At 34.8% G+C, this 25,236-nt stretch overlaps 2 protein-coding genes across 8 annotated transcripts in view; one reads left to right on the forward strand and one right to left on the reverse strand.

Moving 5' to 3' along the window:
- The window catches only part of LRRIQ1 (leucine rich repeats and IQ motif containing 1), a 117,179-nt gene extending 109,553 nt beyond the window's left edge, over positions 1 to 7,626 (reverse strand). For 3 of the 7 annotated variants that reach the window (XM_072037022.1, XM_038173132.2, XM_072037002.1), the window contains exons 1-7: positions 7,427 to 7,626; positions 6,390 to 7,288; positions 5,854 to 6,016; positions 4,948 to 5,059; positions 3,782 to 3,876; positions 2,284 to 2,389; positions 1,272 to 1,501 (exon numbers count right to left, since the gene is read on the reverse strand). In XM_072037022.1, the coding sequence (XP_071893123.1) occupies positions 1,272 to 1,501; positions 2,284 to 2,389; positions 3,782 to 3,876; positions 4,948 to 5,059; positions 5,854 to 5,994 (684 nt within the window). In that variant the 5' untranslated portion in view covers positions 5,995 to 6,016; positions 6,390 to 7,288; positions 7,427 to 7,626. Of the gene's footprint in view, positions 1 to 1,271; positions 1,502 to 2,283; positions 2,390 to 3,781; positions 3,877 to 4,947; positions 5,060 to 5,853; positions 6,017 to 6,389 lie in introns of those variants that run through there. The other 4 variants (XM_072037005.1, XM_072037015.1, XM_072037004.1 and 1 more) reach the window with 4 other exon arrangements.
- A 1,560-nt stretch (positions 7,627 to 9,186) lies between these two features.
- Positions 9,187 to 23,346, forward strand: TSPAN19 (tetraspanin 19). The gene is made up of 9 exons (XM_072033052.1): positions 9,187 to 9,969; positions 10,596 to 10,688; positions 10,811 to 10,883; positions 11,837 to 11,967; positions 13,242 to 13,316; positions 15,266 to 15,376; positions 17,994 to 18,137; positions 19,545 to 19,628; positions 20,678 to 23,346. Exons 2-9 carry the CDS (start codon positions 10,623 to 10,625, stop codon positions 20,756 to 20,758), a joined length of 765 nt encoding a protein of 254 aa, XP_071889153.1. The 5' UTR covers positions 9,187 to 9,969; positions 10,596 to 10,622; the 3' UTR covers positions 20,759 to 23,346.
- Positions 23,347 to 25,236: the final 1,890 nt, after the last annotated feature.

Genomic DNA, 25,236 nt, shown 5'->3' on the forward strand with positions numbered 1-25,236 from the left:
GTACAATAAATCAATTAAAATAAACACTGTATAAAACTTATTGTACAAAACATCCTCTCTTCAAACTCCCATAACTTGACTTTACAATCATCCACTTCAGTGAATGTCTGAATTCAGATGAGAAACTCAGGTGTGTGAGTCTCAAAATAAAACTAACACTCTGATCAATAATAGCACAGTTGGTCATGTACTGAAAGATGCGTAACATCAGAGAGTTAGTGTCTTGGTATTTGGCCCAAACAACTGCCACCTTCCTCTATATTGTACTACTTCAAATTTTGCCCTATTATTGAAAATGAAAACCATGGTAATGAAATGAACATTCAAAGAACAGGTACATTACAGCAACAGAACAGAAACAGAAGTTCTGAAAGTAGCATGAAAAATCACTCTGTGATGGTATGTTACTGATAATCCTACAATCTTTCAAACAGGAATTTTGTTCAGTGAATGTACTGGGTCTGGCTGGCAGGAAGTTAACTTTCCCTGTAGTGACCCATACAGTACTGTACTTTGCCCTGATACCACACCAATGTTTTGTCTATTGCTGAGCAGTGCTGGCAGCAACAAGACTTCCTCTAACCCCTCCCTCCACCCCACCCCCCACCCCCTTATCCCCCCCACCAAAGCCAGTAGGCTGGAGGTGGGCAAGAAGTAGGGAGGGGACACCACCAGGGCCGCTGACCTAAACCGACCAAAGAGATAAACAAGTCAAAATGGGAGTCATATTCTGTTTTGATGGAACTCAGTAGATGAACTTTGACTCAGCCTTCCAGACATAGACAAGAAAAGGGAGTATGGGAACTTGTACCCAGATGAAGAACAACCTGAGCTAAATTGAATGATTTTTGTTCAGATTACTTCAAGATTCAGATTTTTTATCTAAAACATGAAATCAGGGGTAGAGGTCAAAAGTATTTTCCAATAAGGCACTGCGACCACTGTTTGTGAGTAATTTAGCACATTTCCAGTACTTTCGCTGGTATCATATAGTAAAAATTCAGTACAGGCAAAGCCTAAAGAATAATTTACTATTTAACACAGTAAATCAATTCACTGTTTATCAAAGAAAACAGAAAAGAAAAAAAAAAAAAAGGAATCCCAACAGATGATGGTACTTACGTCTTATGCCTTCCTTTGGTATCACAAGAACACAAGCTGATAGTTTAGGATGGTCATAGACTTTGTGATAATACTCTTTTTTTGCACTAAATCTTGAATTCAATTAATCTAGGCAGCAACAACATATTGGCTTAAGTATCATTAATTACCTTGTGCAGAAGCTCTAACTCCATTCTTTCAGCCTCAAATTCCTCCAGACGCTGCACCCTTCTGGCATGTTCTTCTTCATTCTCTTTTTCCTGTGCTTCCCTCTCAGCTTTCCACTTTTTCCTCTTCTCATCTTCAAGCTCACTTTGTCTTTTCTCCCACTGCTCAAATTCTTGTCTATATTTTTCTTCTATTTCAGGGTAAGTAACGCTTATGCCCATTTCAACATCAGCTACAAATTTGAAATCAACCAAGCAAACATTTAATTTAATTTAATAATTCAAGAAGAGAATAAATAGTACTTATGCATTGGAGAAGAATAAATGGTACTTATGCATTAACAAGAAAATACAACAAAAACGATCTTGTGCTGATATAGCCAGCAATGTATATCCCCATGGAAATTGGAACTACAAGTCTTTTCTATTAGTGATGTCATGATGTATAATCATGATGTACACTTACTATTGCAACCTCAGATTCTGCCACAATCATGCCTATTCCACCAATGCATATATCAGGATTACACATTGGCTTCAGGATAAATGCCTTCTGTGGCTATCAGAAGTTTTTTTTATTTGGTTGTTGTTTTTTTTTTGTTTTTTTTTATAACTGATCCACTCTACCCCAAAATATACAATGGCCATGGTGAAGGGAAACATTGCAATGAGACTATAAAAAATAAAACAAGTTGCAGCCAAAGCACAACATGCTTAGTGCTGCCAATCCAGCTATCACTTGTATTTATTTTTTTTAATAATTATTTCAATCATTCTGGGGTAGTATTTTTTGAAACAGGTTTCTATTAAGACATTGAAAAGAAAGATTGTATTGTGATCCTTAAATTAGATAAAAGCACAAGAATATGTCATGTACATCCAATCCCTGAAGTCTGTTGCATATTGTAACATTAAATTCTTTACAAAGAATATTATGATGCTCATGAAAACAGAAAAGCAGAAAATAGTGATATGATGCTAAAGATCAACACAAACAAATAATGCATTTGCTTACCTGCAACAAAATGGTCATCAGTGACCACTTCTTCATTGGTGGACTGACTGTTATACCTAGGTGTTGTAGCAATCTGCAAATCTTCATTTTCAATTTCAAATAATACCTAATAGGGTTTAATATTGTCATTAATAAACAAGCAATGAAATTTAAAACAGAACATTATTAAAATCCTCCAGAACAAGAATAATCTTCCCATCATATGACAAGTATAATAATATCAAACTTTCTGATGAATAGCATCCTTAAAAACTGAGTAATGCAAGCACATCAGTCAAAAATTGTTTTCCAGAGTAAGAAATACTGGAGCAATTCCCCAAAATCACAGTATTTTGTGCAGCATTGTTTATATATAATATTATTATTTTTTAAAATGTATTTTGCATTTTGAACTGGAAAAATATGTGTTTTGCATTTGTTTTATTTTTTGTTTTACTTTCTGTGGAAGTAAGCACTACATTTATGCATCAGTGCTGTTCTAGACATAGCCAAAGAACTAGTTACTTACTAAATTTTTAAGTTGTCTATTTGAAACAAGGTTTGCTGTATTTTTTTTCCATTTATTTATTTTTTATTTGCAAGAAGTAATCTATTCCTGCTTATTTTTGCTTGGGATATACTTGTAATATATATATATATATTACAATATATATATATATATGTATATATATATACTTGGGATATATTTGTAATACAGCTGAAGTTATAGTAATTAGAAAAAAAAACACTACAGCAATCTTGCTGTTTTAAACAATGTTCCTCTGAGAATAATAATTCTTCTTCACAAAAAGTGCTCACATTATAAAAGAGCACTTTTATATTTATATTAGATATTTCTAGATTTTTAGATATTTATTTAGATATTTATTTTATATTTTATATTTATAAAATATAAAATTATAATGTTATAATTATAAAAATTATAATTATAACAAATTAAAAGTGATTAAATTAAACACACGTTTGTGTTTTTCTACAAACTTCAGCAAGGTATTCACTTTAATACCATTAAAATATGAAGTTCATAACTCTTGATTTGTCCTTGAAAGTTACAGGTTTTATTATGTTAACATTTCCTATAAAATAACGAGATATATTAGGTACAAGATTACATCCTCCAGTCATCATAAAAATAATAAGGTTAGAGAAGTTTAAAACTATTCTAATACTATTAAGATAATATTCTGGGAATCAATAGCAAAGGATTATTTAGTTGTTTGTTTGTTTTAATTTTGTTGATTTTTGTGCTCAGCATTTCAAGCACTGATAAAGAAAATTGATTCCAAATTTTAAATCTTATAGATACGGTGTATTACAATTGAATCCCAATTCTGAAGAATAACATACACAAACTCAATACCATATGGTTAGTCTAATAGGAATAAAACTTAACACATCTATGTCTCTTCAGGAGGCCAACTAACCGAGCTTAAATTATCTAAATTAATGAATAGAACTTTGTTCACTATAAATATTAATTAAATTAAATAGAGAATACCCTTTCTTTATTTTTTTCAAGATCTTCTTTATATTCAGCAGCCAACTCTGACAAGTGATCTGAAGCATGGCAAGGAACTATGTCATAATTGTTACCTAAAGAATAAAAATATATAATCTAGTACACTGAGAGAAATCGCGTAGCAGTACCCAGTTCTGCTCTAGCTACACTGCTTAGTGTACTTACACTAAGCTTACATTATAAAGAAATAAAGCATATTTTTTTCTTTACTTTTTTTCTTTAAAAAAAAACAAAACCACAAAGCATTGATCAAACATATGTGGGAGTCACTCTTACAGATTAAAAGCAGCAGATACATGTAACTGGAACACGCACAATGATTCTGTACGAACCTAATGTGTGCAAACTATCTGCAAAAAAATTCTACAGCATAAAATGGTGGAACATAGGCTGGGTAGAAAAATACAGGAGAACTTAAAACAGACAGGTCAAAAACTGACAAAAAAATGCAAAAGTAATGAAAAAGAATAACTGCCTATTACAAAAAGGATGAAAAGAAACATTCCCCAAATACCAAACCGTAGAGACAACATTGAACTTTTGTTCACAAAGACCACTACACTAAATAATTTTGAAACCCATGATGCTGTGAATAACTAAAACGGACCAGACAATTCCAGGTGTCTAATATAACTACGAGCTTGGCTTCAGTCACACAGCAGGCACCGGAAGATTGGTCCCAATTACAAAGCCTTTTCATTCAGTGATGGCTTGAATATCTCTACAGACAGATTTTAAACATCCTTTGGGGCTCAATTGTATCTGCGCTTTTAATTTCAGCTCATAGTGACTGCATCTCAGATTCTCGTGAAGAACCTGGCCTAGGTCCTGTTTCAGAAAATGATCCCATAACTTGCCTTGATCTATAGATTAGCATCAGATGAACTTTTAGGAAAAAAATAAATTCATACTGAAAGGTTAACCTGAGAAGACAGCATTGCATGATTCTATTTCTAGAGATTCAGTATGCTTTCAGAAGCTGATGCGATAGGTTTCACTACTTGCTCTACTTAAAAGTTTGTATAGGTTTCACTACCTGTTCTACTTAAAAGCTTGTATTGTTTTACTGATGATTGTATATTGATAATATAACTTCCATGGGCAATATGAGGTGCATACGTATTTTAACTCTGATCCCTGCTTACCTGTAGTTTCATCATCTTCTAAGTCTTGCAGTATAACATTTTCAGCATCTTGATTTCTGTTTTTTATGAAGTCTAAGTAGGAGACAATCAATTCAGGCAAGTCATCTGAAATCTAGAAAAGCATGATGTTTCACATAAATTCTACATTTTCAACTGACTGCCACAACTATATGTAAATACATAATATACAAGAATGTCGACTCCTACAGACTTCTCCTTTAAAGCACTGATGAAAATTTACTAGTAGCTGCTACCAAAATTTTTCCCAGTTTCTGTACTGGGAATTCCCACTCTTCCCATTGCCTTGTCATCCAATCAACAATCAATAATTTTCATTTTTACTTACATTTTAATTAAAATAAAATCAGAACACATATTAGTTACTTATCTTCTGCTATCACCAGAAACATTGTTCAATTAACATTTTCTTTGTAACCAGCTTGGACCAAGAAATTAAGAAAAGCATCAAGGTAAAAATTAACCAATACACATGACACATAGAATCTTCTTCATAAAGATATTACAACTCTTTCAAAAAACAAATCAATTTCAAAATTGGTGATATAAACATTTACAGTATGCATATACACCAGATGTTTCAAATTACTTTATTACATAGATACTTTCTATTCAAATTTCAAAAATTTCAAAATTTCAAATTTCAAAAGTCTTTGCAAGGAGTGGGGAAAATGGACTGTTTTCTCACTTAAGCAGAATGTTGATGCTCATCTCTTTTATTTTCTTGTCACCACTGAAGGTTACATTTTTCACGAAGCCGTACTACTTAGACTGCTTCTGAGGAGAAATCCTCAGGCTTGGTATGTCAGGAAAAAGTTCATTCACTAGTCAGGCCTCCTGAAGCCTGTATTACTTTCAAGCATAAATAAAAGCTCATAAAATACTTACTGTGTCAGAGTCACTCAAAGCTTTCTCTGATACCTCTGCGTTAGGATCATCCGCTTCAAAGGAAGAAACACTGATTCCATCTAATTCGATTTCTATTTCTTTTTCAATTCTTTCAATGTCTTCTGACGTTCTGCTTTCCATAGCATGTTATCTGCTTTCAAAGCTACACAAAGAAAATATCAACTTCTAGAACTGCATGAACCAAAGTAAAGAGGGTGCTCATTTAGCACAAATTTATTGAGATATAGATATTGAACATTAGACTTAGAATATGAAAAGAAATAGCATAACTTTGTTCTGAACACTTCAGACTACTGAGTAAACAAGCAAAATGTAAGAAAAACGTTAGTTTGTGGTAAGAGAATGTCTGGAGCATAGTCCAACCCTAAGCTCGGGGAGGGGAAGCAGCTCACGCCCGCTCCTTCGCAGGCACCGAGCATCCCCGCCGCTCGCCGGGGATGGGACGGATGGGACACGCTGAGCGCGCCTCAGCCTCCCCGATACTACAACTCCCAGAGGGCACCGCGGAAGAGCACCTGCCAACTGCCGCCGCTGCTCCACGGGAGGGCGGGGGAGCGAGCCACCCCTCTACATGCTGGGAGCTGTAGTCCGCCCCTCTGCGCACTCGTTGCCCGCGGGTCTCCGCGACCTGCTCCGAGTGGCTACTCACTCCTCGTGCAGCCACCCTTCTACCGGAGCCAACACCTTCCCGGTCGCCGCGGAGGCAGGCCGATCGGCCCTCCACCTGGAGGTCCCGCAGCCACGAACTGCGGCAATAGGCGAGAGCGCCGCAACGCCGCCGCTGCCCTGGGAGCGTCACCACGGCAACGGGAAACAGACGCTCGGAAGACAAGCGGGAGGGCCCAAACTTCGCCAGCATTCGGCGATTCGCGCCCAGGGTGTGGGGGCACCCCCTCGGAATTCAGCCGTGCCGGGGTCGTCTGCGAGGGACGAAACACCCCGCCACCATTTCCGTCGTGTCGTTGTTTTTATAATCGTGGACAGGAACTTGGTTTTGAGAATAAATTAGAATAAAAGCAGACCAAAGACAAAAAAAAAAAAAAAAAAAAGTTTAGCAAAGACGAATTTCAGTTTGTATTTTTCCTTCCATTTTATCTTGAGAACTCTATCGATACGGCAAATGAGACCAGTCAGACAGCTGCGCTTCAGAGGTGTTGTGCTGGGGTCCCACCTTGGTTGGGGACGCTGGCCTGGCTCACCGGTTGAGGCCGAGGTTGAGGTTAAAAAAAAAAAAAAAATTGATAGAAAAAAAAAAAAGAAAAGAAAAAAAAATAAAAGCTTGCATACAAATTACTTGAGAGCTGGAGAAAACATCCAGTCACAGAATTCAGGAGTCCACTGGGGTGGTTTTTGACAGCTTAGTTCCACAAGAACTGCTCTCTCATTTCCTCTCAGAAGAGCATAAGACAGTATGCTGGAAAGAAAAAAAAAGAAAAGAAAAAGAAAAAAAAGGCTTACAGATTGAGATAATAATTTAATAATTAAAGGGAAAAGGAAAATAAAACAAAAGCAAAGGCTGCGCGGAATCACGGAGAGAAAAAGAAATCCCTACTTCCAATCAACAAGCGGTGTTTGGCCATGTCCTGGGAAGCAGGACCTCAATACGCATAGTGGTTGTTGGAGATGACAGATATCTTCATAACGAGAGCCCATCCCGCTCTTTCCCCTTTCCCACCTTTTATTGCTGAGTGGTATACCATATGGTAGGGAATATCCCCTTGGTTGGTTTAGGTCAGCTGCCCTAGTGATGTCCTCTCCCCACTTCTTGCCCACACCCAGCCTACTGGCTTTGTGGGGTTTGGAGGAAGTCTTGGTGCTGTGCCAGCACTGCTCAGCAACAGACAAAACACTGATGTGATACCAGGGCTGTTCTAGCTGCAAGTGCAGAGCACAGCACTGTATGGGCTGCTTCAGGGAAAATTAACTCCATGCCTGCCAGACCCAGCACATCCATGTCATTCCATCAAGCAGAAGTAATTTAGGTCAGGGAGAGTACAGACAATATAGTTCTAGTGTTCAGAGTCGTATTTACAGGGAAGTATTTACAGTTTGTTCCTAATGCTTGGTTAGGAATGCCAAGGAGCAGAGACATGTATAACATGGAAACGAGAGCTGAAAGTTAGACAGATTTTGCACAGAAAATTCTTCCAGCTCCCAGTATCTTTAAAATAGACTGAGTACCTTTCTGAAAGACCTATGTCAGTTAAACTCAAGATACTGGATTCAAGGGCATCAAACTTTTTCTTACCAGTGTTACGGATCACTATGATATTCAAATCTTAAAGCTATGAAAACTCATCCATTTGGTCTGATTCTTTGCAGACTCATGTAAACCAGTAAACTTCTCAGGATAATCATGTTAAAAAGAATTTTCAAGCAGTAAGTTGAATGCACACTTGATACTTGTTTTGTAATGTGAGTTCTGTTGTGATCATGGTGACTGAACCACAGAACTTTGTTTCCTGCATTTGGCCAACAACTTTACCAACAAAAAAAGAAGTTTCTGTAGGCCTGCCTTCTGCAACCAGGAAATAATGGATGATAAACAGAAGAAAACATCCATAGGGTAAATATGTCGTTACAATGCGCATAAATAAGGAAGAAACATATCATTATGAAATTGTGCTCCCAAAGGTAAGACAGAAATATTCAGAGGTGGTAAAGATTTTCTTGTAGCCATTGAAATTAAAGTGTATATAATTTTATAAAGATAATGTTTATATTTTCCAGATAAATGATTTAAGAGAAATTGAATTACTGTTAAGGTATCTCAAAATAAAGAATTGCAACCACATAATTATTACAAGAGAACAATTTCAGATACCTGTTTTCACATTCAGTTTGTAACCTTTTTTCTTTTTATTCATTAGAACAGTGCACCATGACAATGTTTCAATACTTCCAGCTTTGAAAATTCTTAGGAAATTTAATTTAATTAAAAGCAGTGGATCTTCTTCAGGAAAAATGCAAAAAACATTTACCTAATTTGTCTAATATTGTTTGTAAGTTTACATGGTGTATTATAGACCCAAGCCCAATGTGAAGTTTGTTTGAGAATCTTTTAGATTTCTTTGTTTTGTGATTCAGCAACTATATTTTTATAATGCAGGCAATGAGAATCTTACCAAGAAAAGAAAACATGGTGTTTGCTGAATCTTTTGTTCTAGTCAACGGATTTGATATGTATATAACGTTTTGTACGTAATATTAGTAATAATGCAGGATAGTTTTTGACCATAAAAGCTTCATCTGTATCATTTTCTTTGATTTTACAATCAAACAGTAATCAATCTGCAGTAATTCAGACAAAAGACAAGAACCTTGCAGAATTCATTTTAAACACATGCCTTTGGATTAGAAAATACTTCCCAAAGAGAATGCACATGCTGGTTATGCACACAAGTCTGTGCATGTTTGTGTGCCTGCCTACCGTACAAGTGAGAGGAGCAGGACAGTCCCAGTGGGCTGCCATTGCAGAAGCCATCTCTTAACACTGCTCTTGGACTCTTTTCAGCTTCTGTCACCAAGCCAGACAGACCAGAATGCTGGAGTATGTCTACAGAAGATACAAGACAGGTGAAAAGGAACTGGTGGGGGGCAAATGTATGAGTTTCACTCTCAGTGCAAGAATCTTGATAGACCCATAATCACAGAATCACAAAATTGTCTAGGTTGGAAGATCATCAAGTCCAACCTCTGACCTAACACTAACATATGTTATCCAATAATGATAATAATAATAATGATGATATTTAGAAATAGAAGTCTTTCATCAGGGACTTTACAGTGCTGAGGGTCTTTCCTGCTCAACTATCCTGGAGTATGCTCAAAACATCAATGCTTATGTGGTTTCCCTAAGGTTTTGTTTATGTTTGCAAGTACAGCAGCATACTAATCTGATCAGTGGAGTGATTCAGGTGGTACATGGGTCCTAATGTACATTTTATATGTATTTAAAGGCAGGTTGCTATGGTCACGGTCTAGGCTTGTCCTTCCACTGAGTGCCCATATCTGACTGATGACAGAGTGCATCTCTTGATTTCCTTTGAAAGAAATTCAACTTTTCACATCCCATTACATTCCACGTGATTAGAAGTAAGTGGGGATGACTGAGAGATTCACTTCTAAAATGAAAATCATACTAAGGAGTTAGGACACAAGAGCTAGTTACATCGTTTGACAGGTCTCATGTGCTAGAGACCTGTGCTAGAATTGTGCGCTGGATCTTACTGAAATCATTAGTCTTTATCTGCTGTTTTCAACAAACTTTGAATCAAGATGTGTAGATGAAGGGAGCTTGTATTTTTACTGCTTCACCATCTTAATTTTGCTTAGCATCATTAATAAATAGTTAACTATATAATAGTTAATAGTGTATTCAGCAGTTCTGGGACAAGTGTATGACAGCCTTTGTAATTCTTGCTTGCTCTTCAATATAAATCTTTCTGTATACATGTTGCCTCCAAATGTCTTCAATAGTTAATAAAAAAGTGTTGTTTTTTGTTTGTTCGTTTGTTTGTTTGTTTTTAAAGTGCACAATATAACATTAGAGGCAATTGAGACCAGATACCATGTTGATACTTCTGCTGATCTTTTTTTGTTCAATGTATCAGGTGACTGTTTAAATTTCTAAAGCAGTATCTGAAGGAAATAAATCCCTTAGTAATTGATAGGCTTAGTTATATGTTTCATATTGACTGAATATATGATTATATTTTCAGCTACAATTCAAAACAGAAAACAGAAAAATGAAAACAAGAAATAAAGTATTAGCATGGAAATATTACTTAAATGTCTTCAATGGAATTTTCTTGGTAAAAAAAAGTTTTTTTTTTCTTATTTAGCAACTTCAAATTAATTATTTAAAAATGGTTTGAATTTAAAAAATTAATCCTTGTTTTTTGTTTGTTTGTTTGTTTGTTTGTTTGTTTTCCAGGCTCTGGGTATTATGCTTTTGACATTTGGCTTGTGGCTTTTATTTGACAGAAACAATTTATTCAGTGTGTTGTGTGAGTATAAATAGTTGTGTTTTTTTTGTTGTTGTTGTTGTTGTTGTTCTTGTTTTTGTTTTCCAAATAATTCTAAGATGCATCAATATAGTGATTTTTTTTTTTTTTTCACAAGGTGGCAGTGTTGAACTGAAATGTATAGTTTATTTATTCTGTTGTGTATATTTTCCACCATTAGATAATATGATTATTAAAATAAGAGAAAATATAGTATGTATTTGTACATCTATAATTTATATATGAGTACAATTTATACAATTTATCTCACTTGCTGTATGGCTTGTAGAAGAATCACTGAAATATAAATCAGCTCTATTTATCTTTTCTTTATATAATTTCAGAATGCATTTGGCCAGCATTTGGCAATATTATTTAAGTGGGTATTTGGCTGGAATAAACACCAGTTGGCACTTGTGCTCTCCATTTTCTCAGAGCATCTATCAAATTATTTCACAGAGAAGTAAGTTTTGAGCCACATAACAATAGCTGTCCTCTTAAGGAGCTGTCTTTCTTGATTATGCCAAGGAGCACCAGTGCACCCTTCCAATGAGGAAACTGTGAGATGAAACATTTGAGATGGGAGCAATGAGAACACCTGCTACTTTCTATATCAGTAAGAATATCAGTAAAAAAAAATTTTACATCAAAACGAAGTAAAATGGAAAGGGAAAAGTGGCCAGTCACAAAGAAGGAGGATAGCAATGGAATGGAGTCAATTAAATGAGAATTCTGTGTCCACACAGGATTTGTATGTCATAATAATTTTTAGTGAACAAAAACTGTAACTAAAACTAAAACATCTATAACTTTTAATTGTTCTCTGTTCTCATTATGGGTAGTTCCATCTTTTCATTAATGGAATTGCAAAGGTTTATTGTTTTTTTCTGGAGTAAGTTTTTTAAGTAGAAGTATTGAATAAATTGAATTGACAATGTGAATGCCCTGTGTTACAGTTTCTTCAGGTGAAAACCAACCAGTGTCATATATTTCTTTTATGTTACTTGGAGCTGGATCTCTTATTACTTTTACATCAGCCATGGGATTCATTGGAAGCGTTCAAGAAACCAAATGTCTACTAGCTACAGTAAGTGAAAACCAGACTCCAGCTTTCTAGTAAAATATGTGAAAATGTGAGTGAAACCTGTGTGATCCTGTACTGATGTTTTCCAGTGTTTCTATAATCGGCTGTTAGATATTTTTTTATAAAATCCTGGCTCCAAACAAATCAGATCAAATCTGATATCACTGCATGAATGTTTTCAGTGAGAAAAACAATTGCATTTTGTTGAAGCAAAGATTTTTGTATTTATTAAACTAGGAGCTTTAAAATTAATTTGGCATTGAACTTACTGAGAGTAACTATCTCTCAGTATATGCTCACATGCTGGGATGTGCTGAAGAAGTAAAGAAAAGCTTACCCCAAAATATTGCAGGTTGAAGGTACAAGTGTCTGCAGTGTGGCTGTAATATCAAAAAGGACAGTATGATTAAAAAGCAGAATTTAAACAAAACAGGAACAGCTGTTACCTCTGTAGACCTGCAGGTATACTTCATATTTCTATATTATTCATGCTTTCTAAGGGAAAGACATTTTCATTTCTGCAAAATTATATTTTAACTATGCATTCTTATGATCACTTTGATTACATTTTTCCCTTCTCTTTTGTTTATTATCACAATTTTTGAACAATCTCTTTTAGACTATGCTGAAGCAGAGAACTCAGAGAACTTTTATATCAAGTCATGTGCTAAGCACTACAAGTATCAATGGGCACAGCAGTGACAGGAACCCAGGAATCTTGTTCCTTTTGGCTATTACCCTAGACATTTACTGTTTGCCTCACAATCTATTAGATGATGATAGAGACAGAAATGTCTAATTTCTAACTTCCATGAATTAAACAATGTGGATGAGAATTTGGTCGCATTGAAAATGAATAAAATCCATGAAATTATTGTTTTGTTTTGCACCCTCTAGTTTAAAGGAGTTCTTGTTAGGTCTCACCATGATAATTCAAAAAGGAAATAATGAAAGAAGAGTTTTCTTCACTGGATCAAAGCTGCTTGCTGCTTACCAATATATTTTGTTCTTCACTTCCATGGAAGTTGTGGCTTTGTCATCAACCCCAAAACACTGAGTTGTGCTTTACTTGAAGCCTGACTCAGTCAAAAATGCAGTAACTATGATGTCATTTTCTGAGGGCTTTCAAGAAAAGAAATATTTTACTTTTGTTGGAAAAACTGTGTAAAACTGTGTAATAGTCATGAAGGAGCTTCTGGAATACTTTATGCACTGCTTACTTATTCAATATTACATTTATCCATAATCCATAATTTATTTCTATTTTTATTTTTTAGTATATGTGTTTTCAAGTCCTGGTATTTGTCACCCAGATCACAATGCCAGTGCTGGTATTTCTGAAGAAAGAAGTGGTATGTAAATAAATTGCTACATGGGACTGCAGTTAATTTCAAAATACTTTCTTGCAGTTGATTTAAAAATAAATAAATAAATAGTCTGCACTGCATTCTATATCACTTTTAGTTTGAACATGAACATTCTACATGTCCACCAGGCATAGCAGAGGACTTGGAAAACAATTTGAGAAATTCAGCATGGTTGAATAGTTGTACAAGGGAATACATGGAAATAACATTTCCAATTCTTCCTGTTCTGATTTTCCACAAAACATACTCTTCCTGTTCAGGAATGTAGAATCATCAGTGGCAGGGATACAGGGATAGATTTTTATTATTACATTTTTCTATGATTTTGAGGAATGACCAAAAAAGTCCCTCTTTCCTGGACATTAGCAGACTTAGGAGAAAGTATCAGATGCCAATCCATGTCTGCTAGCAGATGATAGTCTATTATCATATAATAATATTATCATATAATAATATTATCATATATCAAATATAATATAGTGTAATTATGATATGATAATATGTCAAGTATCATATAATAATAGTCCATTTTGCAATTGATAGAAGTTATTGGTATCATGACATTTAAAGTATACTAATGAATTATGAATACTATGATTTTTCTTGTTTGAGTCTTTTTGATATCCAAATAGAGATCTATTACATTGAATATTTACCTTTGCTTTTAACAAGAGAAAGCGATAACAAATACAAACATAGCTGCTATCACTAGTAACTGTACTTCCTTAAAACTTTGTTCAGTCATTCATTTTTCAATAAATAACAATACCAGTAGTTTAGGCACTCCTCACAGTAATGAATGGAATCTGTACCAAATTTGTAAGGTACAGGAGGCCTTTTCCCTCTTCTGCAATTCAACAATCTGTGGTTTGAGAAAAACCCCATGACACTGGTCTCATAAACTTTATGAGGTTCTCTAAATCCCACTGCTGTTCAGCACAGCACAAATAGCTTTTCTCCATCCAAGTGAATATGTATAATCAAGATTTCTTCATTAAATGTTAACTTATAATGATGGAGTCCTCCCAGTTTTATATTGTATTTTTATATATTGAAAGATTTGAACTGTCAGGAATGATGCAGTCTGGAGTCAGTTGTGCTAGGAAAATTGGTTGAAAGATTGCAGTTAAATTTATTTTGCATCAACTGTAATGCCACTAGATCTCTACCATAATTAAAGTGCTGCTGAAGTATAATAAATGATAGAAACATCATCATTCACTGTGCCAGCTTTTAAACTTTGCTGTTAAATGGCTGTAGCAATTGGAATGAATTGGAGAAGCCTTTTGTTGTTATTTGATTTTGTAATCAAACCTTTCGATGGTCTAGGAGTTCTCACATGCATCTATTCCCCGCTACACTCTGTATAATCACACTCTTTGTGATCAGCTTATCTACTTCAATGACTGTTGAAGGTATACTTTAACAGTCTCTACAAAGATTCTTGATCTAGGGCCAACATGAGCTGCTAACTCCTCTACCTCAAAGCAATACATATCCAGGCCAAATAAGCACAAAACTTGTTCTTACACAAGTTTGCATCACATTAGGTATCGAATCCATTTTTTTCCCCTGCTTATTATTATGTGGAACTGTGCTTATTAACAAATATGATAGACAATATTTACTATTTCAGTACAGCTAATGTGCATCTAAACTGTGTTCCCTGGCTTTTCTGACTCCATTTGGGCTAGTCGCCTTGTGTCTGCCTGCACTGTGTATGTGCTTTGGGTCACTTTTCTTCCCCTTCTGCTTTCAACTTTACTATTAGTCCAATGGCTATGACATGTCTTAGATCATATTTAGCAAATTGGTTGAAGTGATACTGCTTGCAATTGACCATGAAGAAATCTGAATATCAGGAAAAGATCAAGGATTATCCATCCACAGTCATCAATATGCATGTAACAAATGCTATAAATATTTATGAACAGGTTCATCATCAATGGAACAAGAGAATTGATGAAGTTATTTCTGAATATGGAAATAAGAGTCTGGCTGAGAAGGAACTCGAGTGGAACATTCTGAATGCTGTGCAGCACAATGTAAGGAGAAAAAAATTCACAGATAAAATATCACCAATCAGAATTGACTTAACAAATATAATAAATACACACCATTAATAAAGGATTCCTTTTTCAGGATCTGCTGGTAATATGTGGTGGGGGTTGGGAGAGTGTGCAGATTCCTTGCTGTTACAGTGGCATGGATGAGATTAGCCATATGTCAGGCTGTCCGTGTATGTAGAAGCAGAAGCAGTTCTAGTCACTGAACTTTACAGCAGCTGAAGAAATGTATGAGTTTCCTAACATCTTCAGCAGTGTGTGATAATATAAAACACATGGTCTGTTTATATCTGAAGGCTGACCTGAACCATTGGCAAGTAGCAATGTTATGAGGTCAAAGCAGAGCTCCTACTGCGAGGGTATCTGAATAGATAGATTCTGCCTTTCAGTGAGCCTTTTAGAAATAATGCTTAAAGCCTCAAATTAGCTTGCAAATCAATACTTTCAGCACACACATTTAACTGTTAATCATAATCATTTCTGTGGCCTGGCAGCATGTAATTTGGTTCCTTTTTCAGAAGAAGTCCTTTTAAGCATTTTTATGGGATCAATTATTTTAGAAATTGTTAACAAAGTTTTTGACCTGTCTTCAAATTAATTCTGAACTGTGAGCTTCTAGTTACAAACACTACAGCTTTACAGTTTAGCATGGTTTAATACATTTTTATAGATCAGCTGTGAGTCCCTTAATATGACTTCCTGCAGAGATGAGTTACATGGTTCTTGACAAATGTTGAATATAATTTATGATTCCAGATAACTCACAAAGCATGTACACCTAGACTCAAGATTATGGAATGCATTTGTAATGTACATTTAAAATCTGTTCTTTGAAAACCAAGTCTTTTCTCATTGGATTCAGGATTTCTATAGTGATTAATGGTCACCTCATTATGTCAATGGTACAGTTGGATTATATTCTGGCTCATACTTGAGCTCAGCTTCAATGAGCTGTTATGGGCTCACAGATTTCAGCAAAGCTTCATAACCTAGGAAGTACTTGATGGGCTTGTTTATGTTTTGGCAGTTCTCAGAGTCCTGTAGATATTTCACTGTTGATGTCTAAGCCAAATAAAATGATAACAAATCAGCCAAGATGAAGATGAACTTTAATCATGCTTTTGAATGAAATACTGCCTTCCCCAGGTCATGTGTTATTTATTTCCACCATGAGGAAAAAAAAAAAAAAGCTTAAGAGTATTATTAAAGAACTAGTTTTAACTTATTCTTCGTAAAATATGAAGTACTGGTTAAGCTGGTGATTTTTGAAACTAAAATTGTAGGGTGATTTTTTAAACCGAAACTTTTATATAAAAATGACAGTTCTAGCTAAGTTATCTATTTAATATTTATTTATTTATTTATTCAAAATTTAAAAGTAGAATATTCTGGACTGATTCTTCAAAACACTACAAGGAGATATTTTTGTTTAGCAGTCTTCTGTGCTGAAAATTACACTGTCAGTCCTCTCATGGTTGCAGAATGAATGTGGGTTGAGTTGGACTCAATGACCCTTGTGGATCCCTTCCAACTTGGGATATTGTATGTATGACAGACTTTTCATTAAAAACAAAACAAACAAAAGCACAAACAACAACAAAACAAACAAACAAACAACACAGACATTTCTGAAATTTCATTCTGATTCAGAATGAAAAATTGCTGGAATTTCCTACATGGCAAGAATTCTGTTCTCCAAGTTATTTTATGCTTTGATCTGCTGTGGTTTAGTTTTACTGATATTGTGTCATATTCTTGGGAAATGTTAGCTGACACTTTTGAACAGCACACAGTATATGTTTAGTGTTTAATATCTGAGCTGTGTTTGCACATGAGATAAATTCCTACAAAAATACAGATTTGAATAGGGAGACTTTCTAAAGATCTCCTCTTGCTAAGAACAAATGATTTTTGCAAATCCTTTCATTTTTTAAAATGACCTTAGAAGTGAGAAAGGAATAATGAAAAGCATTTCAAATTCCAATCCTTATTTAGGTTCCTAGGTCAGAGTAAAACAGTGTTGTTTATATATATATATATATATATATATTATTTTTTAATGTGTTTTATAAAATATGTCTGTATTTATTGAATTCATTGTGGAACATCATTCATTATATTTTTCCAATAACATAGTATTCTTTCTTCTTTTGCTGTACTTACCAGTGAGCTTGCCCTTACTTTACTTAATTGCTTACACAGTTTCTGCACTGAAAATACCTGTGAACATTGTAAACTGCAGTGTTTGCAAAAGTTAAGGGTAATTGATAAAATTTAATGTTTCTTTTTTTTTTTTTTTTCTATTTACATGTATACTAGAATCATTTTAGTGTCTAAAAGAATGTTCTTTTCAAAGCTGTATTTTAAGAACCTACCCTTCTTAACCTTCCAGTGTATGTCTTTGCAAACTATATGTACACAAGGTTAAATTATCCTTTGCAGAAGCCTCTCTCTACTTAAAATAGAGGAAAAATATCTATCTAATTTAATCAACTAAATCAAATATGGCACTGGTTGGGGTGAAAGTTCCTCTATGTGAAGGAACGCAAGAGCTTTATAGGTACTGGAATTACAAATTATGGGATTTATATTCTAGATGGAATGCTGTGGAAGATATGATGTCACACAGTGGGAAAAGAATAAAAACAAGGAAAGTAGTACTCAGATCCCATGTTCATGCACCAAATCTAGTCTGAAGGAATGGTTTTGTGATGTTCCAAGGAATTCAACTTACAGTATGGTAAGACATAAAACAACAAAAACAAAACAAAAACAAACAAACAAACAAACAAAACTTGTCTTGAAGAATATAAATTTTGCTACCAGATGGATTTTGGAAAAAATATTGAAAACACTTTTTCCAAATATGAAAATATTAGTAATGTTCATTAGTTTGTCACTTATCACTGAAACCTTTTTTTTTTTTTACTCATTAGGTGTCAGTCATGTAGGCAATTTTATATTAAGGATACTTTAAGAAAAGAGAAGTGAATATCAGAGAATCAGTATCAGGGATATTTACTAACGGTTTATGAAGTAGTAAGCATCCTGGCATTCAAAAATCAATGCTGTACAAATCAATAATGATAATGGAAAGTGACAATATATAAAAAGCATATAGCGCCTTTTCCACTTGTAATTATTATTCATTATTTATAGAATTACAACAATTACTTCACCTGTTTGCATTATTTGTTTCCAAAGCATCTTCAGTATACAGTAAGAGAAATGAGCTAGACATTGAAATATGCGATGTGTTGCCCAGGACCAGTTCATGTTGGCATTTACAAAGGGACCAATTTGCATAGGTTATTATCACCTGATAAGAGAAATGTGGAGCAAGAAGCATACTCTTGTAACAAAAGCTCTCCAGTATTAATAGGACTGTCCAATGGAAACACGAATTCAATGGGCAGTTCAGGACTGTAATTAATAGAAAGCATGTTGCCAAATGACATCTCTTCTCTTCCTTCACTCATCAGTTTGGAATTTTGTAATTTTGACTGTTCCTTGTCTTTAAAAGATCATTTCAAGGTATAGGTTACAGGAACAATACTACTACTACTACTACTACTACTACTACTACTACAACTATTATTATATTATTATTATAATATATAATAATTAATATTATTGTTAATAATAATTATTATATATTTATAAGAAAATTTTATTATATTTATATCTATTTTATGCTATATAATAATTTATAAGTTCTTAAAATAAACACCATAATAAGCATAGACTGTAATCTGCAAAATTTGCATCAGGACGCAAAAGGTTCCTGAAAACTTGAACATATACTTTCATCTACTTCATCTACTTTTAAAGTAATCTCTTAGCTATACAAAAAATAAAAAAAATAAAAAAAAATAAATCCCTTTTTATTAAGTCACAAGCTCTGGTACATTTCCATACAAAATTTACAGATTTACTTTAGAACAACCTGCTTAGTTTAGATCATTTAAAAAACTTTATAGCTATCTCTGTAGTATACATTACTATTGTATTTGATTTCTGGCAAGTAAATATCAGAACTCAACCTGCAGAAAGTTTTATGCCATGTATTCTAACAGCATGTTCTTATAAATATGCAATGGGAATTCAAAAGTCAAAGTGATTTTTCTTGAAATCTGTTCTTGCTTAGGGATGTGAAAGATATTTAGATACATGGTTTGAAAATAATGTTTTGATCTTAACTGGAATTAACATCAGCCTGCTAATTACACAGGTAAGATTATTTTTAAGCCAAAAAAAAATAATAAATCTGATTTTTTTTAAAGCTTTCCATCAATTTTAATTAGAAATAAGATCTTGCACTGTTTATTGACACCCCACTCCCCCCAACTCTCATATTCAAGCACCATCACGGATGGAGGTGTCCAAAGTTTGTTGAATGAAATGTTCAACCTGACTTGTGAAAACAAACTGCTTTGTAAAGACAGGACAGGAAATGGTTAAGAGAATAAAAGTTCTGTGGAATGGAAGACTTTTTTTTTTTTTTCTTTTCTGTATTTAGACAGAGCCTAGCCCATGAATGTGCTAAAACAAAGAGTACAAAATCATGAAACCTCTCTCCCCACATATCTATGAGAAAATTTTATTGGATAAAAAGGAATAATGGTAACAAAAATTTCTTCACAGCCTGAAGGCTCAATGCCATCAAGCAGGTAGAAGGATGCTTTTGATAGCTTCTAAAATCATGGGGTTGAAAATGAGATTAGTTTATTTTTACTCAGAGAATCAAAGATATATGTATAGCTATTTTACCTCTTCTATGTAGTACCCAGAGTACTCTACTATCTACAGACGAATATAGTAAAAGCATTCTATAGAGTGGACCAGATCAGTGATGAAAATATTTGTTACACACAATCACTTAATCCTCATTAGCACAGTATGAGTATCTCATGATCTTCAAGGTACAGTTCAATCTAAAACACTTTCTTTTCAGTTTGGAAAGAACTGTTATGCCAATTCAAGAGGGTAATGATAAGATTCATAGGGCACCAAAGCATTTATTAAATTATGTGCCACTTGAATAGATTCCAAGATAGTTCTGTAATGTGGGCCTAAGTGATTTTCTCAAGGTCACATAGCAAGTCTGTTCCTAGGCAGAGAATCCAGCTTGTGTCTTCAGGCACACGTGCTGATCATTCCCCTTTATATCCCTCTGCATTGTCATTCATAGGAGCCAGGTCAACAGTCAGATTGACTCAGTCATGAGCAAGCATCAACACTTTCTTTGTTATTTTTAATTCATAATTTCTCCTTTTTTAGATATTTGTGATCAAGCTAACCATGCAGCTGTTAAGAAACATCAGAAAGAATAATATTTGGCCAGATGAATCAGATGAATGATGAATATCTGGGCATTGCTATGGTGCAAGAAGATCTCATTCATGCCTGTGACATCAACAAAATTACTTCCACTAAAATGTCCATTGGACTGTATGTATTGTAATCAATAGTATATTAACATTTGGGCTATAATGTGTTTGCTTATTGTTCATAGTTATAGATATAACAGTATGTTACAAAAGTCTGTGGCAGCATGCCATGTACGAGGTGGTGGTTAAAACTTCCTGAAAAACTGAATATTAATTTTCTGCGTCTCCAGAATATCATTGAGAGTATTATAAATAGTACTATACAGTATACTGCACCTTGAAACAGAAGAATTCAGTCAAGAAACATACTTAGTAAGTCTTGCTGATGTTCCTTTAGAACTTTACTTTTTCTTCTAATCTGTCTTTATTTTGTTGTGGGCTCTTGTACAATTTAATTTCTGGGAATTTCACTGAGTCATATATATTTGACCCTGACTAGTTACAGAATCACAGAATTGTCTAGGTTGGAAGAGACCTCAAGATCATCGAGTCCAACCTCTGACCTAATACTAACAAGTCCTCCACTAAACCATATCGCTAAGTTCTTTTCCAGGAAGTGTTGTAGTAGAAATTGTTCCTTCTTGCTGAATACCATTTCTTTAATCAAATGGCTTCTGTGGCTTAGGTGGAGTAAGCTTGAAACCCTAAAACACTTTTTATCATCTGAGCAGTTAGGTGCTGGAATATCCTGAGGAAAACTGATGCAGGCAAGTGTAGGTAATTATGGTAAACATGGTTAATTATTGTTGGCCATTTAGCAATCCATTTTCTGATGCTTATGAATTTGGTAAGTTTTATTAAGTTACTCTAAAAAATTTCCATGCCAAGTGTCTGCCACAGCCTAAATTTCTTATTTAGAGAACTTAAAATAAAAGTGTCAGTTCAGAGATGAAGAATGTGCTTGGAACTGCATTTGAATTTCAAACTTGTATCTCTTTTTCTGCCACCAGTAAAAATCTAAAAAACAGAGTGATGAAGTCTCTCAGTCTGTCATGCCAATCTTCAGTTTATCAGCTTAAGAATGGCAGCTATCTGTTATCTTGAAGTCTGTGATGGATCGAGAGTTTTTAAATGTATTACTGATGCAATTCAGTCTGAGAACACAATCTGGGGAGGATTTTAAATAATAACCAATAAATTAATAAAAATTGTTTTGTTTTATTTTTCAGTAATCATTTTGCAGTTTACAGATTACTTCAGAAAACTGGGATCAAAAATTTGAATTTTAGTTCATAAGTATAAATCTAAAATATAAAAATAAACTGACTTCATTGTAACAAATAATGCATTTAAAAATCCCAATAACCTGGTAAAATAGCAGAAGCTGCTTTTTCATCGGTAAGTAGACCCATTACCTTGAATAAGTCTGTGATACAGAGTAGGATAATAACAGCAATTTTTCACTTATTTTTTTCCATACATCCAATGTTCAACATGAAAACAAAACACATAATTGTGAGAAACAAAGTTGTGTCTTTGCAATAGAAGGTGTTTTTGCAGTGTAAAATTCCAGGAGAGGAAGAGAGACAAAGGATTGGCAGGCAAGGAAAGCTACCTGTGTTGTAACCTAAACAGGGACAGGCTTTGAGAATATGTTTTAAATGTGGTTAGGCTGGCCACTTTAAGTAGGAATATCTGGAGCAGAAGAAGGAGGAGAGATTGCTGTTATAAATTCAGAATAGGGAAGTTGGGGCTTCTTAGAAAGCTAGTCCCACTGAGAGCCCCTGATAAATGAAAAAGTGTACCTCAGGGGTAGAGATAAGCATATGGGGATCACTCTACAATTATAGTTGTGGGCAAAACAGACTTAGCATAGGAAGATTAATAAAATTTATTACCTGTTGCTGGTGGGCTGGAGTGGTGAGAAACTCTTCCACCTCTTCCCTCCCCTGAGTGGCGCGGGGGGGCTGGGAGTGGGGGCTGCCGTCAGTCCATGGTGCTTTGTTTCCACTGCTCCTTCACGGTCACTCCTCTGCTTTGGTGTGGGGTCCCTCCTGGGGGGTGCCAACCTTCCTGAGCTGGTCCTGTGTGGGTTTCTCCACAGGCAGTGGCTCTTTGACTTGCATAAAAACAGTATCATCAATACACTCCAGAAATCTGGATTACTAGCACCAAGCCGTATTGCCCTTTACATAGACATCTGGTGGTTAGAGTTCCCCTGAGTGCAGAGGACAGCAATCATGAGGCTTCCTCCAGTTACAGAAAGGTTTGTGGACTTCACCTTCTTGGTCTGGAAGCCTCTGATAGATACCTACTATGATATCACCTGATTTAGTGTGCCCTTTGATCCTTACCAATCATCTTTTTAATGGCAAAGATCTCTGCATTCTTCCCGAAATATCAAGTCAAGTTGGTAGCAGGGTGCCTCCTTCCCTCCAAGAGCTACATTTTCAGAAATACAGAATACTTCAGCAAGTGTGAAATGGCATCTGCAGATGTACAAATACTTTTATTCAGTCCATATACGATGTTTCTTCACTAGTACAGTGAATTCCATCCAGATCTAATAAACACCTCTTCACATTTCACTGGTTTGTTACACTTGAAAGAGTTATTCATGCAAACCTTCCCTCCCCACTCCCCAGTGATTATCTGGGTAAATTCAGCCAAGCAAAAGCTGGATGACTATGTGGAAAGTAAGACATTCCCATTAATTCATCTTACCTTTCCTAGGTAGGCATTATATGTTGAAGTTCTCTAGAATGATGTCATTTACCTGTATTTTTTTCTGGTTTGAGTGGGAACCATTTCACTAGTTTATAGTGTTTACAACTTGAAAGAGATAAACTAGATTAATTGGGTGCCATTTTAATATTATAGAGTCAATTCAGAAAATCCAAAATAAAGTCACCTATGGAATCTGAAATTGTTCCTAATGTATTTGTGTTATAAAATGGTTGTGCATGAAGATAATACGTAAAATTGGCCGTACCGCCACAGATGCTGTTAGTGCTTACAAGAATAATTATAGAAATATCATTATTAATACATCATCTAATAAAGAATGTTGGAAAGAGCAGAGGATAAAATCTATAGGATATAATGTTTTTTGTTCTATTTTAAAATGTTTTGAGATAAGAAAATGGAAACGAGTATTTGTTTTATCTGCTAATTTGTGCAATGCTGATAGGTGGACACTAGAGGACACAGGAAGCTAGAGGATTATACAGGGCATAGAAAAATAAATACAACATTCACATAATGCCATAATGTACATACCTTATTCATAGTCCACACTTTAAAATACATTGAATAAGTCAGAAGGTTAGAGTCATGTGACACTGCACTTTTAGAGAAAAAGTATTCAGAGACAGTATGCTTCACAGGACTGCGTCACAGCAAATGAATCACTGCTGCTGTTGCTGTTAAAGTTCAGAAAGGTAATATGTGAATGCAATTCAGCTAATTCAGAAATTGTATCACCAAAATAAGTCCTTAAGGGGATAAATGGTGGAAGAGCACAGAGGAAAATCATAACTACATAATTTTCCTGTACAAGTCAGTAAATAGAGGAAACACATACTGTGGTTGCTCTTTCATGTGGCATAAAAGCTCCTTACTACTAAAGAGACTATCTTGCTGTCTTCAAATTCTTTGCCCTGTTTCCATCCCTGCATTTGCACTGACACTGGCACTGGTCAGTACAGCTTTGTTGGGAATTAGTTCCCAGCCCTGCCTAGTGTAAAAATAATCCTCAAAAAAAAAAAAAGCAGTCTGTTTAGCTGCTGCTGCTGCTGATGATGATTACTATTACTATTATTATTTCTTTATGTAAGTATGTATGTATGTATTCATGGACAATGTTAGTCAAGTATGAAATACATAGAAATTTCAGGGCTTTGAATTTTAGTTCTGTCTGTCTCTACATTAAGTGGTCTAACCCTTATGCAAAAAAAAAATAAAAATAAAAATAAAAATCTCCCTCTTTCTTTCTCTGTATCTGCCCCACAATGTTATGTGCCTAGATGAACAATGTTTCAGCTTCAGTAAAAACAGTGAGTGCTCACACTCCCAATGCCTCATGACTAGGATGTTGTCTTGAGATTTGTGGGCTCAATCTCCTTGAAGAGAACAAACCTGAAAACTTGTTTTTCCTCCCTCTGTAATGGATGTTTTTATGGATGGGTATCCAGTTATTAGACCACTATAGAAGATAAAGATCTGGATTCACTGTCAGTGTTACATCAAACAAAGTTAGTCATAGGAGCAGTAACAGTCATACTCATAGACAAAAAGTGAATAATTTTTCTGGGATTCTCTTGGTATCTCTTGGGAGCTCTGGATACATCCTCTATTGCTCAGTTTGAACTTGAATTTTCATAGAGACAGAGCTACAAGCTAGATGTTGGATACCAATGAAGCAGGAGCTTTGAAACTGTGTAGTGACTGAGGTTAGGCTCTCCCCAAAATTCTGGATGAGGTAAGGAGGCACGAATGACAAATGTGCCT

The sequence above is a fragment of the Anas platyrhynchos genome, chromosome 1, assembly GCF_047663525.1.
Source record: "Anas platyrhynchos isolate ZD024472 breed Pekin duck chromosome 1, IASCAAS_PekinDuck_T2T, whole genome shotgun sequence".
Taxonomy (NCBI): domain Eukaryota; kingdom Metazoa; phylum Chordata; class Aves; order Anseriformes; family Anatidae; genus Anas; species Anas platyrhynchos.

Coding starts and splice junctions, on each gene's coding strand:
- TSPAN19 (XM_072033052.1), top strand. CDS start 10,623: ATGAAAACAAGAAATAAAGTATTAGCATGGAAATATTACTTAAATGTC. Junction 10,689..10,810: donor TCTTCAATGGAATTTTCTTG/GTAAAAAAAAGT, acceptor TTTGTTTTCCAG/GCTCTGGGTATTATGCTTTT. Junction 11,968..13,241: donor CCAAATGTCTACTAGCTACA/GTAAGTGAAAAC, acceptor TTTATTTTTTAG/TATATGTGTTTTCAAGTCCT.